The 20,676-nt window shown below is 43.2% G+C and overlaps 1 protein-coding gene and 1 non-coding gene across 2 annotated transcripts; both read left to right on the forward strand.

Annotated features, from left to right (window-relative positions):
- Positions 1 to 13,739: 13,739 nt before the first annotated feature.
- Positions 13,740 to 13,846, forward strand: LOC128578654 (U6 spliceosomal RNA). Its single transcript, XR_008377793.1, has one exon. It is a non-coding gene; the product is annotated as a U6 spliceosomal RNA (small nuclear RNA).
- Positions 13,847 to 19,349: 5,503 nt separating this feature from the next.
- LOC128577679 (RNA polymerase II subunit A C-terminal domain phosphatase SSU72-like) lies at positions 19,350 to 20,290 on the forward strand. The gene has a single exon (XM_053579960.1). It carries the CDS (start codon positions 19,451 to 19,453, stop codon positions 20,033 to 20,035), a length of 585 nt encoding a protein of 194 aa, XP_053435935.1. The 5' UTR covers positions 19,350 to 19,450; the 3' UTR covers positions 20,036 to 20,290.
- Positions 20,291 to 20,676: the final 386 nt, after the last annotated feature.

Raw genomic sequence — 20,676 nt, forward strand, 5'->3', positions numbered from 1 at the left:
GAGGCTGAGGCAAGAGAATCACTTGAGCCCAGGAGTCTGAGGTTGCTGTGAGCTATGACACCACAGCACTCTACCAAGGGCGACATAGTGAGACTCTGTCTCAAAAAAAAAAAAAGTGTGAGTTCAAATATACATTCTTGTTAAACCTGGAGAGTTGGTGATTAATAACCATTAGAATTCAGTGGTGGGAGGCGCCTGTGGCTCAGTGAGTAGGGCGCAGGCCCCATATGCCGAGGGTGGCAGGGTCAAACCCAGCCCCAGCCAAACTGCAGCAAAAAAAAAAATAGCCGGGCGTTGTGGCGGACGCCTGTAGTCCCAGCTGCTCGGGAGCCTGAGGCAAGAGAATCACGTAAGCCCAAGAGCTGGAGGTTGCTGTGAGCCGTGTGACGCCACGGCACTCTACCGAGGGCGGTAAAGTGAGACTCTGTCTCTACAAAAAAAAAAAAAAAAAGAATTCAGTGGTTGTCTTTCATTTACACTTAGATAATTATATTCTTCTAATCATTCTCAAATTTTCCATGGTCTTCATTTATTTCTTAGGATTCTTCCAGAAGCTATCTATGAGACAAGTGTTCAAGTCCAGTCACTTATCTGGGAGGTGAAGGAAAACACCAGTAGGGAAGACAGGAAGTCTACAAAAGGAAGGTATTGAAGAGTGGTTCACATTTGTGGACCACTCTGGGCCAAATCCTACTGGGGAACTATATGAAACAGCATAGAACATGTGAGTCATCCCACATTAGGAAGAAGAGAGCTGAAATATTTATACACTAACAAGCCATAGTCTTTGGTTAAAGGCTGTTGCTGTAGTCATCAAATCCTTGGCACTTCTAACCTGCCAGCTTTGGGCCAAGCCCTCAACAGATGCAAGCAGCATGGGCACAATGACTTGGTAAAGCCAGAGGATGTACTGCTCGGCGCCTGTAGCTCAGTGGCTAGGGTGCCGGCCACATACACCAGGGTTGGTGGGTTCCAACCCAGCCCGGGCCTGCTAAACAACAATGACAACCACAACAAAAAAATAGCTGGGCGTTGGGCAGCGCCTGTAGCTCAGTGAGTAGGGTGCCAGCCCCATATACTGAGGGTGGTGGGTTCAAGCCCGGCCCCAGACAAACTGCAAGAAAAAAATAGCCAGCGTTATGGTGGGCGCCTGTGGTCCCAGCTACTCAGGAGACTGAGGCAAGAGAATAACCTAAGCCCAAGAGCTGGAGGTTGCTGTGAGCTGTGATGCTACGGTACTCTACCGAGGGTGACGAAATGAGACTCTGTCTCTAAAAAAAAAAAAAAATTATAACAGGGCATTGTGGTGGGCACCTGTAGTCCCAGCTACTTGGGAGGCTATTCTACATCATTCTTTATATTCATACAAAACTATACAGATGTATATATATTAGTGAGAGTTCTCTAGGGAAACAGTACCAGTAGGAGATTGTGTATGTGTGTTTGTGTGTGTGTAGAGAGAGACAAAGAGAAAGAAATACACAGAGGTGGGTTTTTAAATATACTATATACTTTATTTTTTAGAGCAATCTTAGGTTCACAGCGAAATTGAGCAAAAGGTACGGATTGCTCATATACTCTCTGCCCCGAAAACATGTACAGTCTCCCCCATTATCAACATCCCCCACAGAGTGGTACATTTGTTATAACTGATAAACACATATTAGCACATCATTATCTCCTGCTGTTCATATCAGGGTTCACTCTTGGTGTTGTACCTTCTGTGGGTTGGGACAAATGCATCTACCATTACAGTATCACACAGGTTAGCTTCACTACCCTAAAAATTTTCTGTGCTCTCCCTATTCATCCCCCAATCCCCTCAACCCCTGGCAACCACTGATGTTTTTACTACTATTTTCCTAGTTTTACCTTTTCCAGAATGTCATATAATCAGACTCATACCATATGTAGCCTTTCAGATTGGTATCTTTCACTTAGTAATATTCGTGTAAGTTTCCTCCAGGTCTTTTCATGGCTTGATAGTTCATTTCTTTATAACACTAAATAATATTCCATTATTAATATCCATTGTCTGGATTCACCACAGTTTATTTATTCATTCACTGACTAAAGGATAGCTTGGTTGCTTTCAAGCTTCGGAAAGTATGAATAAAACTGCTATCTGTGTGCCCATTTTTTGTGTGTACATAGGGTTTTTTGTTTATTTTAAGAAATGGAGTCTCGCTGTATTGCCTAGGCTGGAGTGCAGTGACCCGATCCTACTCACAGCAACCTCAAACTCCTGGGCTCAAGTGATCCTCCTGCCTCAGCCTCCTGAGTAGCAGGGCATACAGGTGTGCACCACAACACCTGGCTAATTTTTTTTATTTTCTGTAGAGACAGGTCTCACTGTGTCACCTACACTGGTCTCAAACCTCTGGCCTCAAGTGATCCTCCCACTTCAGGCCTCCCAAAGTGCTGGGATTACAGACATGAGCCAGTACCCAGGCCTTATGTGTAAATAAGCTTTAAACTTCTTTGGGCAAATACCAAGGAACATAATTGCTGAGTTGTTTGGTCAGAGTATGTTTAGTTTTGGAGGATATCTGCCAAACTGTCTCCCAAAGTGGCTGTACCATTTTGCATTCCCACCAGCAATAAATGAGGGTTTCTCTTGCTCCACATTCTTATCAGCATTGGTATTGCCATTGCTCTGGATTTGGGTCCTTCTAATATACATATAGTGGTATCTCATTTTAATTTGCATGTCTCTGATGACATATGTGTAGCATTTTTCTTTTTTTGTTTTTTTGAGACAGAACCTCAAGCTGTCGCCCTGGGTAGAGTGCTGTAGCATCACCCTCACAGCAACCTCCAACTCCTGGGATCAAGCGATTCTCCTGCCTCCACCTCCCAAGTAGCTGGGACTACAGGCACCCACCACAACGCCTGGCTATTTTTTGGTCACAGCCGTCATCATTGTTGTTTGGCAGGCCCGGGCTGGATTCAAACCCGCCAGCTCAGGTGTATGTGGTTGGCGCCTTAGCCGCTTGAGCCACAGGCTCCAAGCCAGCATTTTTCATATGTTTATTTGCCATCTGTCTTTGCCAAGGACAATTTTTTAGTCTGATTGCTTGTTTTCTTATTGTTGAGTGGCGATTTTTTTGTTGTTTTTTTTTTGCAGGGAGCGGGGAGGTTAGAGATCGTTTGAAACAGGGTCTTGATCTGTTGCCTAGGCTAGAATGCAGTGGTGTCATCATAGTTCACTGTAATCTCAGACTTCTGGGCTCAAGCAATCCTCCTGCCTCAGCCTCCCAAGTAGCTGAGATTACAGGTGTGTGCCACCATGCCCAGCTTATATTTCCATTTTTTCTGTAGAGGCAGGATCTCTTTTGCTCAGGCTGGTCTTGAACTCCTGACCTCAAGTGATCCTCCCACCTTGGCCTCCCAAAGTGCTAGGATTACAGGCATGAGCTACCACACCCAGACTTTATTGTTGAGTTTTTGTTTGTTTGTTTTTGAGACAGAGTCTCACTATGTTGCCCGCTGTGGCATCACAGCTCACAGCAACCTCAAACTCCTGGGCTGAAGTGATTCTCTTGCCTCAGCCTCCCAAGTAGCTGGGACTACAGGTGGCCATCACAATGCATGGCTATTTTTAGATATGGGGTCTCGCTCTTGCTCAGGCTGGTCTCAAATTCCTGAGCTCAAGCAATCTGCCCATCTCGGCCTCCCAAAGTGCTAAGATTACAGGCGTGAGCCACCATGCCGGCCTTCTTATTGTTGAGTTTTAAGAGTTCTTTGTATATTTTGGATAACAGCCCTTTATCACATACATCTTTTTGCAAATATTTTCTCCTAGTCTGTGGCTTGTTTTTTTATACTTTTAACAGTGTCTTTTGTGGAGTAGGAATTTTTAATTTTAATTAAGTACAGGCCAGGTACAGTGGCTCACTCCTGTAATCCCAGCACTTGGGAAGCTGAGGGGGGTGGATTGCCTGAGCTCAAGAATTTGAAACCAGCCTGAGCCAGTGCAAGACCCCATCTTTATAAAACAGCCAGGCCATGTGGTGAGCACTTGTACTCCCAGCTACTTGGGAGGTTGAGGCAAGAGGATCATTGAACCCACAAGTTTGAGGTTGCTGTGAACTAAGACACCATGGCACTCAACCAAGGGTGACCAAGTGAGACTCTGTCTCAAAAAAAAAAAAAAATGAAGTACAGTTTATCATTCTTTCATGAATCTTGCCTTTGCTGTTGTAACTAAAGTCATCCTAAAACTCAAGGTCATCTAGATTTTCTTCCAACATTATCCTCTAGAAGTTTTATAGTTTTGCATTTTATATTTGGGTGTATGATTCATTTTGAGTTAATTTTTGTGAAGAGTCTAAGATCTATGCCTAGATTCATTTTTTTGCACATGGACGTCCATTTCTTCCAGCACCATTTGTTGAAATGGTATCTTTTCTCCATTGTAATGCTTTTGCTCCTTTGTCAAAGATCAGTTGACTGTATTTATGTGGGTCTATTTCTGGGCTCTCTATGAAGCTGTTCCATTCCGATCTATCTATTCCTTCATTCATACCACATGCTTACTGTAGCTTTATAGTAACTCTTTAACTTGGATAGTGTCAGTCCTCCAACTTTGTTTTTCTCCTTCAATACCATGTTGGCTATTCTGGGCCTTTTGCCTCTCTATATAAACTTTAGAATCAGTTTGTCAATATATACAAAATAAATTTTTGAGATTGGGGTGGGATTGCCTTGAATCTGTAGATCAAGTTGGGAAGAACTGGCGTCTTGGTAATATTATATCAAGTCTTCCTTTCCATGAACATGGAACATTTCTCCATTTATTTAGTTCTTCCTTCAAACTTTTTATCAGAATTTCCTTGATAACATCATCATACATCTTGTACATATTTTGTTATATTTATACTGAAATATTTCACTTTGGGGGTGCTAATATAAACGTGTATTTTTAATTTCAAATTCTACTTGTTCTTTATTGATATATACAAAGCAATAGACTTTTGTATTAATGTATTAACTTTGTATCCTGCAATCTTGCTATGATCACTTATTATTTCTAGGAGTTTTTATTGATTCTCTGAAATTTTCTACATAGATGATCATGTTATCTGTAACCAAAGATAGTTTTATTTCTTCCTTCCCATTCTGTATATCTTTTATTTCCTTTACTTGTCTTTTTGCTTTAGCTTCGACTTCCACTATGATGTTGAAGAGCAATTGAGAGAGAGGGCATCCTTTCCTTTTTCCCGTTATTAATGGGACAGCTTTTAGTTTCTCACCACAGGTGTTTTATTTTAAGGAATTGGCTCATGAAATTGTGGGGGTTGGTAAGTCTGAGATCTGAATTCAGGTAGAGTTGATGTTGCATTCTTGAGTCCAAATTCCACAAAGCAGGCTAGGCTAGCTGGAAACTCAGGCAGGGTTTCTGTGTTTCAGTCTTGAAGAGGATTCCTCCCACCTTAAGGAACTTCAGTTATTACTCTTTAAGGCCTCCAACCAATTGGATCCACATAATGGAGGATAATCTGCTTTATTCAAAGTCTTCCGAGTTAAACATTAATCACATCTTTAAAAAAATATCTTTACAGCAACGTCTAGACTGGTGTTTGAGCAACCAACCTGGCACCATAGCCTGGCCAAGTCAATACTTAAAATTAACCATCACAGAATATAAACAGATTATAGGGATTTCTAAATTTGATTTTCACATAAGTGTCATCATACCATATGCTTTTCTGTGCAACTTGCCTGTTATCTTAAAATTATATATTACTGTTAATAAAATAGTATCTTGCCAGGTGTGGTGACTCATGCCTCTGGGAGGTGGAGGCGGGTGGATTGCCTGATCTCACAAGTTTAAGACCAGCCTGAGCAAGAGCAAGATTCTGTCTCTAAAAGAATAGCTGGGCATTGTGGCGGGCACCTGTAGTCCAGCTTACTAAGGAGGCTGAGGCAAAAGGATCACTTGAAACCAAGAGTCTGAGGTTGCTGTGAGCTATGACACCACAGCACCCTACTAGGATGAGAAAGTGAGTCTCTGTATCAATAATAATAATAATATCTCATACTTATTTCTCTAGGTCAATCCTTATCAATATTACACATTCTTTTAAATAGTTTATAATATTCTACCATTGGCCCTTTGGGAGTGGGTTATTTCTAATTATGACCAATGCAAAAGACAATTTTATATATATATACACTTATGTATTGGTGCATGTATTTCCATAGACTAGATTCCCAAAAGTGGGATTGCTGTGTCAAAGAATATGTGCATCTTTGATTTCAAAAGATTCTATCAAGTTCCTTTCTTAAAATGCTATAGTAATTCTTCCTCCAACCAGGAATAAAGAAAGTACAAATTGGGCGGCGCCTGTGGCTCAGTCAGTAAGGCGCCAGCCCCATATACCGAGGGTGGCGGGTTCAAACCCGGACCCGGCTGAACTGCAAACCAAAAAATAGCCGGGCGTTGTGGCGGGCGCCTGTAGTCCCAGCTGCTCGGGAGGCTGAGGCAAGAGAATCGCTTCAGCCCAGGAGTTGGAGGTTGCTGTGAGCTGTGTGATGCCATGGCACTCTACCAAGGGCGATAAAGTGAGACTCTGTCTCTACAAAAAAAAAAAAAGAAAGTACAAATTTCCTCACATCATTGTCACAATTAGTTCTAAATTTTGCTTCATGTATTAAAAATGTTATCCTATTATTTGTGTGTGTACTTTTTAAAAACTTTTAATTGTAGGCTCGACACCCTTAGCTCGGCAGTTAGGGTGCCAGCCACATGCACTGGGGCTGGTGGGTTCAAACCCGGCCCAAGCCAGCTAAACAACAACAACAACAAAAAAAAAAGAAAAAGAAAACAGTCAGGCATTGTGGCAGACACCTGCAGTCCCAGCTACTAGGGAGGCTGAGGCCAGAGAATCACTTGAGCCTAAGAGTTTGAGGTTGCTGGCTTGGCGCCTGTGGCTCAAGCAGCTAAGGCGCCAGCCATGTGCATCTGAGCTGGTGGGTTCGAATCCAGCCCGGGTCGCCAAAAAACAATGACGGCTGCAACCAAAAAATTGCCAGGCATTGTGGCGGGCGCCTGTAGTCCCAGCTACTTGGGAGGCTGAGGCAAGAGAATCGCTTAAGCCCAAGAGTTGGAGGTTGCTGTGAGCTGTGATGCTGCAGCACTCTACCTAGAGCAACATAGTGAGATTCTGTCTCAAAAATAAATAAATAAATAAATAAGATAAAAATAGAAAGTTTAAAAGAAACACTTTTAATTGTAAACCATACATAACATAAAATCTTAATCATTTTTTGGTGTATGGTTCAGCAGTGTTAGGTACATTCACAGTGTTATGCAACCAATCTCTGGAACACTTTTTGTCTTGCAAAACAGAAACTCTGTACTCATTAAATAGTAACTTTTCATTCCTCATTTCCCCCACCTACTGACAACCACCATTCTACTTTATGTCTTTATGAGTTTGTCTACTCTGGGTACCCTATATAATTGTAATTGTACAATATTTGTCTTTTTGTGGCTGGCTTATTTCACTTAGCATAATGTCTTTAAGGTTCATACATGTTGTAGCATGAGTCAGAACTTACTTCCTTTTTAAGGCTGAATAATATTCCATTGTATACATTTTGTTTATCCATTCTTCTGTCAATGAACATTTGGATTGCTGCCATCTTTTGGCTATCATGAATAATGCTGCTGTGAACATGGGTATAGAAATATATCCTCAAGACCCTGTTCTCAATTCTTTTTAGTATATACCCAGAAATAGAATTTCTGGATCATATGTAATTCTATTTTTAATTTTTTCTTTCTTTTGAGACAGAGTTTCACTATGTTGCTCTCAGCAGAATGCCATGGCGTCACAGCTCACAGCAACCTCAAACTCTTGGGCTTAAGCGATTCTCTTGCCTCAGCCTCCCAAGTAGCTGAGACTATTTTTTGGTTGTAGTCATCATTGTTGTTTGGTGGGCCCGGGCTGGATTCAAACCCGTCAGCTCTGATGAATGTGGCTGGCGCCCTAGCCGCTTGAGCTACAGGCACCAAGCCCTATTTTTAATTTTTTAAGAAACCTCCAAACTGTTTTCCATAGGGGCAATACCATGTTTACATTTCCACCAACAGTGCATGTGGGATTTCTCCACATCCTCGCCAACACTTGTTATTTTCTGTGGGGGGGGGGGTTGTTTGTTCGTTTTTTGAGATAGAGTCTCACTCTGTCACCCTAGGGTTGAGTGCTGTGGTGTCATCATAGCTCAAAGCAACCTCAAGTTCTTGGGTTCAAGCAATCCTCCTGCCTCAGCCTCCTGAGGAGCTGAGACTACAGGTGCCCACTATAACACCCAGCTAATTTTTCCATTTTTAGTAGAGACAGGGTCTCGCTCTTGCTCAGGCTGGTCTTGAATTCCTGAGCTGAAGCAACCATTCTGCCTCAGCCTCCCAGAATGCTAGAATTACAGGAGTGAGCCACTGTACCTGGCCTTTTCTAGGGATTTTGTATTTGTTCAGTTTTTCTCTCTCTTTATTTTTTGATAGTAGGCATCCTTCTGTTATTATTATTATTTATTTTTTTGCAGTTTTTGGCCGGGGCTGGGTTGAACCCGCCACCTCCGACATATGGGACCGGCGCCCTACTCCTTGAGCCACAGGCGCTGCCCCTTCTGTTATTATTTTAACATATATATTCCCATATTTATGATCATATATTTATATATCAGCTACTTAAATTTTCTTTTCTATAAAAGAAAAGTTTACAATGCACAGTCTTCTATCAACAATAGGTAGAAGCACTATATATTGGGCTGAAATCCAAATTGCCTTTTTTTTTTTGGTTAAAAATAATTGACTGCCAGATGCAGGGGCTAGTGCCTGTAACTCCAGCTATTTGGTAGGCTGAGGAGAGAAGATTGCTGGAGGCCAGAAGTTCAAGACAACCTTGGGCAACGTAGTGAGACTTTGTCTCTAACTTTAAAAAAAAGAAAGGAAGGAAAGGGAGGAAGGGAAGAAGGAAGGAAAGAAGGAGAAAAGACTTAGCTGGGTGTGGTGTCACATATCTGTAGTCCCAGCTACTCTGCAGCCTAAGGCAGGAAAATGGCTTGAGCCCAGGAACACAAGGCTACAGTGAGCTATGATCATGTCACTGTACTCTAACCTAGACAACAAAGCAAGGCCTCATCTCTAAAAACACAAATAAACAAAAACTTTTGACTATCAACAATTTCATACAGTTCCATCTAATATTATTGATATTAATATTAATCCTAATATTGTAGATATTAATCCTTTTCTGTCATTAACTGCAACTATTTTATTACTGCCTATTAGTTGTCCTTTGACTTTTTATGGCATCTTCTACCATTGAAAAAATTTAATTTTTGGGCGGCGCCTGTGGCTCAAGGAGTAGGGTGCCGGTCCCATATGCCGGAGGTGGCCGGTTCAAACCCAGCCCCGGCCAAAAAAACCACAAAAAAAAAAAAAAAAGAAAAGAAAAGAAAAAATTTAATTTTCTATGTTATCAAATCTATTTTGTTTCTTTGTGCCTTCTGAGTTTCTTGTGTTATTCAAGTTCTTCCTATCTGAATATTATATAAATATTCTCCCAAATTTACTTCTGGAGTATTTGTTTGCTTTACCTTTGCATAGTCTGTAATTAAAGATGTATTGAATGGGGGTCTATCTTTGTGTTTTCCATGTGATAGGCAACTATTCTAGGACCGTTTATTAAATAAGCCATCACTGAATTCAAATGCCACCTTTATTATACACTGTATTAGGTTCCCATGAAGTCAATTTCTTTCTTCTCTATTCTACTTTGCTGATCTATTCTCGAATGTCCTACCCCTTTCGTTGCACTAGCTTTATACCAAGTTTTAATATCCATTAGGGCAAAATACTAGTAAGGTATTTCTGATCTTGGTTTTTTTTTTTTTGAGACAGAGCCTGAAGCTCTCACCCTGGGTAGAGTGCTGTGACATCACAGCTCACAGCAACCTCCAACTCCTGGGCTCAAGCGATTCTCCTGCCTCCGCCTCTCAAGTACCTGGGACCACAGGCACCTGCCACAACGCCCGGCTATTTTTTGGTTGCAGCTGTCATTGTTGTTTGGTAGGCCCAGGCTGGATTCGAACCCACCAGCTCAGGTGTATGTGGCTGGCGCCTTAGCCACTTGAGCCACAGGCGCCGAGCCTCTGATCTTGTTTTTTAAAGCTTGGTGGGCAATTATCACAGAGTTGTTGAGTTACCATTCTTCACACAAATCTACAGAGATCTTTTGTTAACAGTTAAATCTCTTATACATTTTAATATCTCCCTCAGCTCTTGAAGCCAGTCAGGTTCAAGTTTTACTCAGCACTTACTGAGAGCCTGTCATTTATGTTCACTTTGGGAGGCCAGTACACAGAGCTTCAGGGAATGTTTGGCTAGGAGGCCAGTTTCTCCAGAAGCTATCCGCGTAGACCTATGATTGCTTATAATTGTACCCTACTGTCCCCAAGATGGATCTCCCAGGTGGAAGAGCAACAGAAACAAACGACCTGCTTCAGAGTTTTGATTAGGAATGGCCTCATTCTGAACAAATATTTAAATGACCTCAAAGGATTAATAACAACTCCTCTGCCTATTAGTCCAAATTATCAACTAAGTGAAACATATGGAAGCTCTGATGAGGCAGTGGGATCTCCCAAGTGGTGAGGACACATCAAGAGTCAGGTGGGGGCACGCTAGCCAAGCAGCATCCAGGAACACCTACCTCTGCAGGATGTCAGACCATTATGGAAATAAATGGAAATAAATATGGCAAATATGCCATATTACTTCCCTCAGGTTTCCGCACAAACTCTTAACATAACTGCGGAAATGTACATGTTCCCACTTCCACTGAAGTAAGGGCTACCTTGAATAGAAATTTAAAATCCATCCTCAGTGGCCTTACTCTACCTCTTGTCATTTTTGTAATGTCTTGTTTTTTTTTTTGTTTTGTTTTAGAGACAGAGTTTCATTTTGTCACCGTCAGCAGAGTGCCATGACGTCACAACTCACAGCAACCTCCAGCTCTTGGGCTTAAGCGATTCTCTTGCCTCAGCCTCCCAAGGAGCTGGGACTATAGTCATCCACCACAATGCCCGGCTATTTTTTTGTTGTTGCAGTTTGGCTGGGGCTAGGTTCGAACCTGCCACCCTTGGTATATGGGGCTGGCGCCCTACTCACTGAGCCACAGGTGCCACCCTGTTTGTTTGTTTTTTCTTGAGACAGAGTCTCACTTTGTCACCCTCAGTTGAGAGCTGTGCCGTCACAGCTCACAGCAACCACAAACTTTTGGACTCAAGTGATTCTCTTGCCTCACCCTCCCAAGTAGCTGGGACTACAGGCGTACCAGGTATTTTTTGGTTGCAGTTGTCATTGTTTAGCAGGTCCGGGCCAGGCTCTAACCCCCTGGCCTCTGTGTAAGTGGTGGGCACCCTACTCACTGAGCTATGGGCACTGCCATATTAATAAAATTTTTAAAAGTAATATGTAGGGGCAGCACCTGTGGCTCAATGAGTAGGGCGCTGGCCCCATATACCAAGGGTGGTGGGTTCGATCCCGGCCCCAGCCAAACTGCAACACAAAATAGCCAGGCATTGTGGCGGGCGCCTGTAGTCCCAGCTACTCAGGAGGCTGAGGCAAGAGAATCACCTAAGCCTAAGAGCTGGAGGTTGCTGTAAGCTGTGACGCCACAGCACTCTATCAAGAGCAACAAAGTGAGACTCTGTCTCTTAAAAAAAAGAAAAGTAATGTGTAGCTTGATGTGGTGGCTTATACCTGCACTCTGGGAGGCCGAGGTGGGCCGATTGCCTGAGCTCAGGGTTTGGAGACCAGCCTGAACAGGAGCAAGATCCCGTCTTTAAAAATAGCCAGGCATTGTAGTGCGTGCCTGTAGTCCCAGCTACGCAGGAAGGTGAGGCAAGAGAATTGCTTTAGACCAAGACTCTGAGGTTGCTGTGAGCTGTGATGCTGTAGCACTGTGCCGAGGGCAACAAAGTGAGACTCTGTCTCAAAAAAAAAAAAAAATATATATATATATACACACACAAATAAATAAAAGTCATGCGTGAACCTGGGCAACATAGCAAAACCCTGTCTCTAAATAAATAATTAATTATGAACTTGGTTTAAAAAAAACTCTAAATAATCAAAATGGACATAGAGTAAAAGGAAAGTCTCTTAGTCACCGCAGCCCCTCAATCTCTAACTTTCTTCATGTCTTACATTGAAAGAAAGTTCCAATAAAATAGCTACAAGAATACAGTGTTCTTGGGCACGGTGGCTCACGCCTGTAATCCTAGCACTTTTGGAGGCTGTGGCAGGTGGATCGCTTGAGCTCAGGAGTTCAAGGCCAGCCTGAGCAAGAGTGAGATCACATCTCTTAAAAAAACAAAAATAGCTGGATGTTGTGGCAGGCACCTGTAATCATGGCTACTTGGGAGGCTGAGGCAAGAAGATTGTTTGAACCCGAGAGTTTGAGGTTGCTCTGAGCTGTGACATCATGGCACTCTACTGAAGGTGACAAAATGAGACTCTGTCTAAAATAAATAAATAAATAAAGTATTCTTAGATCTCTGATTACAAATTAATGTTCTGGTTTATTAAATTACAAATTGGTTAAATTTTATTTTAAAAGTAAAAGAAGGACCAGGCGCAGTGGCTCACACCTGTAATCCTAGCATTCTGGAAAGCCGAGGCAGGTGGATTGCCTGAGCTCACAGGTTTGAGACCAGCCTGAGCCTGGTCTCTAAAAATAGCTGGGTGTTGTGGCAGGCACCTGTAGTCCCAGCTACTTGGGACAGTGAGGCAAGAGAATCACTGGAGCCCAAGAATTTGAGGTTGCTGTGAGCTATGACACCATGGCACTCTACTGAGGGTGACAAAGTAAGGCTCTGCCTCAAAAATAAATAAAATAAAAATTTTTTAAATAAATAAAAGGAAAAGAATTCTACTGCAGCAGATCCCTCAATGCAGGCTAGGAATAAAGAGGAATTGAGCTGGCCAGAGGGAGCGGGATCAAAGGCCAGTAGGAGCATGGGCTGGAGTGAGCACAGCAGGGACCCCAGGTAGGCCAATGGTCTGAGAAATAGGTGAAGTTCTCACAGGCACAGGAGAAGTGTGTCCTCACTCTGGGTAATTAGGGGGAACCTGAGGGAACCAGGCAAAGGTGTGTGTTATTCTGGCTAACGATGATGAGTGTGTCCAGCAATGCACTTGGAGGCAACTAGCTGTTGAAGGCATAGCAGGGAACAAGAAACAGGGCTGGCAGGAAACTCCCACCCTACCTAGAGGATGAGGCTTAAAGAAGACATCCTCCTTCATGGCCAACACTACCTTTTATGGACATTGGAAGATGAACAGACAGAAAATATGAGAGTCCAAAACCCAGGCAGGAAAGGACCAGATAGGTTTCCCCACCTCTTGGTAGAAATATTCAGAGACTGGGCTCACACCTGTAATCCTTACACTTTGGGAGGCTGAAGCAGGTGGATTGCTTGAGCTTGGGAGTTCAAAACCAGCCTGAGCAAGAATGAGACCCTGTCTCTAAAACTAGCTGGAGAACCTCAAAGAAATCAAATTAGATCTCTCATTTGACCCACAATCCAATAGGCATCTGCGCAGAAGAAAAAAAATCATTTTGGGCAGTGCCTGTGGCTCAGAGAGTAGGCCGCCGGCCCCATACACCGAGGGTGGCGGGTTCAAACCTGCCCTGGCCAAACTGCAACGAAAAAATAGCTGGGTGCTTACTTCGGCAGCACATATACTAAAATTGGAATGATACAGAGAAGATTAGTATGGCCCCTGCACAAGAATGACACGCAAATTCGTGAAGCGTCCCATATTTTTAATAACTAAGAGGGTGCCGTGAGGGCTATGTTAACCAGTTTGATGAAAATATTTCAGATTGTATATAAAACCAGCACATTGTATCCCATGATTGCATTAATGTACACAGCTATGATTTAATAAAAAAAAAAAAATAGCCGGGTGTTGTGGCAGGCACCTGTAGTCCCAGTTACTTAGGAGGCTGCACCTGTAGTCCCAGCTACTTAGGAGGCTGAGGCAAGAGAATTGCCTAAGCCCAAGAGCTGGAGGTTGCTGTGAGCTGTGAGACCATGGCACTCTACTGAGGGCGATAAAGTGAGACTCTGTCTCTAAAAGAAAAAAAAAAAGAAAGAAAAGAAATCATTTTATCATAAGGACATTTACGCTAGATAGTTTGTTGCAGCTTAATTTACAATTGCCAAGATGTGGAAACAGCCTAAAGGTCCACCAACCCAGGAATGGATTAACAAATTGTGGTATATGCATACTAAGGAATACTATTCAGCCATTTTGTATTATCCTGGATTGAGTTGAAACATAGTCTTCTTTGTAAAGTATCACAAGAATGGAAAAACAGTTATCCAATGTATTCAATACTAATATGAACCCAGGCTGGGATCGGTGGTTCATGCCTGTAATCCTAGCAATCTGGGAGGCCGAAGTGGGTGGATTGCTTGAGCTCATGAGTTCGAGACCAGCCTGAGCAAAAGCAAGACCCCATCTCTACTAAAAAATAGAAAAATTGAGGCAAGAGGATCGCTTGAGCCCGAGTTGGAGGTTGCTGTAACCTATGATGCCACGGACTCTACCCAGGGCGACAGCCGTCTCAAAAAAAAAAAAAAGAAAGAAAATATTCAGTGAGGTAGCCACCCTGCCACCCAACTCCCCTCACCTCCACCCCAGCACCAAAAGTGATGATAGCAACCAATGACAGTGTGTCACCTGGCTTCCTTTTGCCCCTCAACATCCACTCCACCTTTCTCTACCCACTCTGTGCCCCTAGGGGCAGGCCTTGGTGGACTCCATCAAAGGGCTCCTGCACTCTTGGCCTACTGGGTTTGGCCACCAGTAAGAGATGGGAGACTGAGAGGAAAGAGGTCCAGGTCTTTATTTCCACCAAATGCCTCCTTGAGAGCCAGCTATGTTCCTAGACCAAGTCACAGCTCCTGTCAAGAGGCCCTCTTTACAGAATTCTCCCTCTCAAGTTTCCAGTGATTGCTTCCTCCTTCTGCTCCTTCTGGCCTGTGGTTTCCCTACACCCTGATCTGCCTTTGAAAATAGTCTCTTTATTAAACTCTTCTCAATTTACCCAATCTGAGGGTGCCATCTGTTACCTGGCAGGACCTGGAATGGTACAGATGGCTTGTGTGACAGGACTTATTGATGGAGAGTCGAAGTACCCCTTATTGTCCTAGGCATAGATGGGGCAGCCTGCAAATAGCCAAAGGTTACTGCACATACCTGGAATGAAGCCAGTAACTTGAGCTCTTTGGGGCTGGGGACTGTGCCTTACTGGCTTTGCAGCACCAGCACTATGGCAGGGCCTGACTTTTAGTAGAGGGCCCTCTAAAAACAAGTATCCTCTTTGATCAGTTCAGGAATACTTTTCTGTCTTATAAGGGACCCCTTCTCAAATAATGATGTCCCTCAGAGGTTGTGCTTTGAATGGTTTTCTATTAAAATCAAAATGATCAGTGAGTCCTTGAAGAGAAATTAGATGCCAACACTCTGAAAGGAAGAAAGGACCCCAGAAAGAGACAGGGGCTGAGGAAACGAGGATCTGGAACAGTGCTGAAGGAAGAATATGGACTGAGCAGAGAAAAGAACAAGGCTCCAGAGGCTTCCACCCATCCCACAACTTGCATGTCAAGCTGAATTTCTGGGCCAGGAGGAGGTCAGCAGTTCCTCCTGATCCCAAAGAGAAACAGGAGAAATAAGAGAGTGCCACCACCACTGTGTGGGGAAGGGGGCTGAGGGGATATTTCACCTCTCATCAGGTGGCAGGTATATTACCTGCAAATTTTGCACTATAGAAAATGCTAATAGTGTTAGAAGATTAGGTATATATGGTCTCATTTTTTTTTAAGATTCAGTAACTTGTCTTTTTTTTTGAGACAGAGTCTCACTTAAGTCACCCCTGATAGAGTGCCATGACATCATAGCTCACAGCACCTCTGACTCTTGGGCTCCAGAAGTTCTCTTGCCTCAGCCTCCCAAGTAGTTGAGACTACAGACGCCCGCCACAACACCCAGCTATTTTTTAGAGACAAGGTCTCACTCTAGCTCAGGCTGGTCTTGAACTCGTGAGCTTGGGCGATCCTCCTACCTTGGCCTCCCAGAGGGCTGGGATTACAGGCATGAGCCACCACGCCCAACCTCAATGACTTCTTTAACAAAAATATGACCACCATGGTTTAAAAAGCTCTCAAAAAATTAGAAAAGACATTTATAGGACAGTTTTATTCATAAAGATGTAAAATTCTTCTCCACATTATTAACAAACAACTTCAGCAATTTTTATTTATTTATTTATTTATTATTATTATTATTATTTTGAGACAGAGTCTCAAGCAGTCGCCCTGGGTAGAATGCCATGGGGTCATAGCTCACAGCAACCTCCAACTCTGGCTCAAGCTATCGTCTTGCCTCAGTTTTTTCTATTTTTTAGTAAAGGGGAGTCTCGCTCTTGCTCAAGCTGATCTCAAACTTGTCAGCTCAAGCAATCCACCTGCCTCAACCTCCCAGAGTGCTAGGATTACAAGCATGAGCCACAGTGCCAGGCCTATTTATTTATTTTGAGATAGAGTCACACTCTTTCCCCCTGGGTAGAGTGCCATGGCTCCTAGCTCACAGCAACCTCAAATTCTTGGGCTCAAGTGTTTCTCTTATCTCAGTCTCCTCAGAAGCTGGGACTATAGGCACCTGCCACAACACCTGGCTACTTTTAGAGATGGGATCTCACTCTTGCTCAGGCTGGTTTCGAACTCCTGTGCTCAAGCAGTCCACCCACCTCAGCCCCCCATAGTGCTAGGATTATAGACGTGAACCTGAAATGCCCAACCAACTTCAGCAATTTTTAGGCACCCACATCATGACCAACTTGAGATATTTATTCCAGAAATGCAAATTTGTTTTACTATTAGAAAAACAGTTATTAGGCGGCACCTGTGGCTCATTGAGTAGGGCACCGGCCCCATGTACTGAGGGTGGCGGATTCAAACCCGGCCCTGGCAAAACTGCAACAAAAAAATAGCTGGGCGTTGTGGTGGGTGGCTGGAGTTTCAGCTACTCGGGAGGCTGAGGCAAGAGAATGGCCTAAGCCCAGGAGTTGGAGGTTGCTGTGAGCTGTGTGACGCCACAGCACTCTACGGAGGGCGATAAAGTGAGACTCTGTCTCTACAAAAAAAAAAGAAAGAAAGAAAAACAGTTATTAATAATATGATTATCCACATTAAGATATAAATATAGAAAAAAGATGAAGAAAAAGACATTTGCTACAATTTAATATACACTTTTCAAGCCTCTTGAAAAATAGAAATAGAAGGGAACTGCTGAGAAAGGATATCTAAGAACAACTTCAAGCTACTTTTTTACTTAATGATGAAATGTTTAAATCTTTCCCTTTAAGATCAGGACTAAGGCAAGAATGCCTGGTACTGTCACTGCTAGTCAACAATTACTGGCTACATCACTTGGTGACCAAACAAGGCTCCATCATCTGCAGCACTTCTAGTTCTGTGCTAATAATAAAACATTACTCCAGATTAACACTAATAGTGTCATTCCAGTGTGAAGACACTGGATGAATGTGAAATATTGTTACGTGTCTATTTTTGGAAGACCATGCATTTTAAAGTCTTTGGGGATAATTTACAACAATTCATTTTAGTTGACATTTCTTTTGAGATTTCTTCTCATTAACTTAAATTTTATATCTCATGAGCATCTCTCTTTAACGTGGCACCAGCCCTCTGCCTCCACCCTACCTTCCTCAGGGACCAGGAGACTTGCAGCCCACCCTGGCTGGGGGACACTGGCTCTCCAGCTCACGTAGAGACCGAGAGGAACCCACACTCTGCCTCTTGGGGCTGGAAGTGCCTGTGTACACCTCTTTTATAATTTTTTCAAACCCAATGTACACCACAATTACAACTATGTCCAAATAGTGTGTGTGTGTATACAGAGTGGCCATAAAGTTCATGGGCAATTTTAAATAGTATGCAATTTTAAATTGCACACAAACTTTATGGCCACCTGTATATGTAGACAGATAACTTGACAGAGACTAGAAGATATATGAAAATAAGTGGGCATTGTAGCAGGCACCTGTAGTCCCAGCTACGCAGGAAGCTAAGGCAAGAGAATCACTTGAGCCCAAGAGTTTGAGGTTGCTGTGAGCTATGACACCATGGCCCTCAACCCCAGGGCAACCGAGTGAGACTCTGTCTCAAAAAAAAACAAACATGAAAATATTATGTTGAGGTATTGGGATTAGAGAATATTTTTTCCATCAAATTGTTAATTTCATAAAATTATTTTTATAATAAAAATAAAGGAAAAAACATAAAGCAAGTATGTATATGAAATTGAGCAAGGTACTTTCTTATCAGTCTCCTTTATACATAGGAGGATAGTCTCTTCCATTCTAGTCCACTCCAGGCTTTACAAAATGTGATTTTTAAACTATTAAAAGGAGTCATATAAATGTGGATACACAGGAAGATGAAGGGGGGAGAAGAGTTTTGAATATTTTAGCATTTCCATAAAAATTAAGAAATAGGAACAATTGGCTTTGACCCCATTAGGAGCTGTGATAACATAAGTTTTATCTGTCTAGTATACGTTCCCATTCCTTTCCCTGGGATCCTTGAACATCCACCCCCACCTCCACCTCTCTCATCCCTCCATCCCCCAACACACATGACGATGGGGGGCAATTCCATCACAGTTCCTTGCCTCCTCCTTGACAGTCATTTCGTAGTCAGGAAACCAAAGCAGAGTCAATCAGGAGCTTGTCTAAAATTGATACTTGAATAGTGGGACAAAGAAGGTCCCTTTTCTCTGGGGCTCCCAAATCTTTCTAAGAACGTGTGACCTTAGATAAATCATTTAACTTCTCTGAGCCTCAATTTTCTCACCTTACATGAGGATAATAATATAATCCACCTCGTAGGAATTCGTGAGAATCAAATAATATAAAGCATTAGAAAGGTCGTTATAACTTTAAAGCGCTTTGTTATATTAATCATTATTAATGAATTTGTTATTAAACAAAATTATATGATAAGCTAATGCATTGTCAGGCGTTGGTTAATGACGTCTTACGACATTAAGCCTCCCAAGGATATACTACAAAATGTAGAGCGCGCACCACGGCTGCGCACGCCGGGCTGGAATTTGCTCGGGGCGCCAGCCGTAGCTCAGAGCGGCGTGCCCGACAGCAGGGCGTGGCCTCCGCCCGCGTCTAGGCGCTCGGGCCGGTGGGAAACCGCCGTGCGGACGCCACGCGATACGTCGGCGTCGCCACTTCCGGGTCGTTGACTTCCGGTCGCCATCTTCCTCGCGCTAGGCTCCGCCGCTAACGGATAGAAGGATCCGGTGCGTAGGAGCAGAGCTACCGCCGATATGCCGGTGTTGCCGCTGCGAGTGGCTGTGGTGTGTTCGAGCAACCAGAACCGGAGCATGGAAGCGCACAGCATCCTTAGCAAACGAGGATTCAGTGTCCGGTCCTTTGGCACAGGGACCCATGTGAAGCTTCCAGGACCAGCACCGGACAAGCCCAATGTTTATGATTTCAGAACCACATATGATCAGATGTACAACGATCTTATTAAGAAAGACAAAGAGCTTTATACACAGAATGGCATTTTACATATGTTGGACAGAAATAAGAGAATCAAGCCCCGGCCAGAGAGGTTCCAAAACTGCAAAGATCTGTTTGATTTGATTCTCACTTGTGAAGAGAGAGTCTACGACCAGGTAGTGGAAGACCTGAATTCCAGAGAACAGGAAACCTTCCAGCCGGTACATGTCGTCAATGTGGACATCCAGGACAACCACGAAGAGGCCACCCTGGGAGCGTTCCTCATCTGTGAGCTGTGCCAGTGTATCCAGCATACAGAGGATATGGAGAACGAGATCGATGAGCTGCTGCAGGAGTTTGAGGAGAAAAGCGGCAGAACCTTCCTGCACACGGTGTGCTTCTACTAACCCCCAGGCCTGCCCTCTGGAAGCCAGAAGCATCTTCCTCAGCCTCCTTTTGTTAATGTTTTCATCTGATGGTTATTTTTACTTTTACGTATTCTGTGGTGGACAGTAGTATTATCCAGTAAACTACTAAATGAGAAGATACACATAAATGCCAGATTAAAAACAGTCCGGCTTTTTCTATCCTACTTTTATTTATGAATAAGATATTGGTTATAGTTTTCTTTTATCAATAAAGAAATAAAATGGTTTATAGTTCATTTCCCTTGACATTCCTGTGTCCTCGGTTGTGCCCCTTTCCCTTCCTTCCCCCTCAACTGGCTGGACTGTACAGATAACTGAATAAAGTAATGGGCTTTATCTTATTAGTAAAGAACCTGGGGTTGTCCAATAAATAGATGCTGGTCAAAAAAGTACATAAAGTACAAGGTTAGGCAGATAGGCAGAGATTAGGGTGGTGTTTAATTTTGCAGGGGAGGCAAGTGACAAGAGGGAGCATGAGGAGGATGGGAGGTGTTGGTTGTGTTCTGTTTCTTCTTTCTTTATTTTTTTTCAGATGGTCTCATGATATCACCCTGGCTAGAGTGCAGTGGCATCATCATAGCTCACTGCAACCTCAAAATTTCAAACTCCTGGGCTCAAGC

Source organism: Nycticebus coucang, chromosome X, assembly GCF_027406575.1.
Source record: "Nycticebus coucang isolate mNycCou1 chromosome X, mNycCou1.pri, whole genome shotgun sequence".
NCBI classification, from domain to species: domain Eukaryota; kingdom Metazoa; phylum Chordata; class Mammalia; order Primates; family Lorisidae; genus Nycticebus; species Nycticebus coucang.

Coding starts and splice junctions, on each gene's coding strand:
- LOC128577679 (XM_053579960.1), top strand. CDS start 19,451: ATGCCGGTGTTGCCGCTGCGAGTGGCTGTGGTGTGTTCGAGCAACCAG.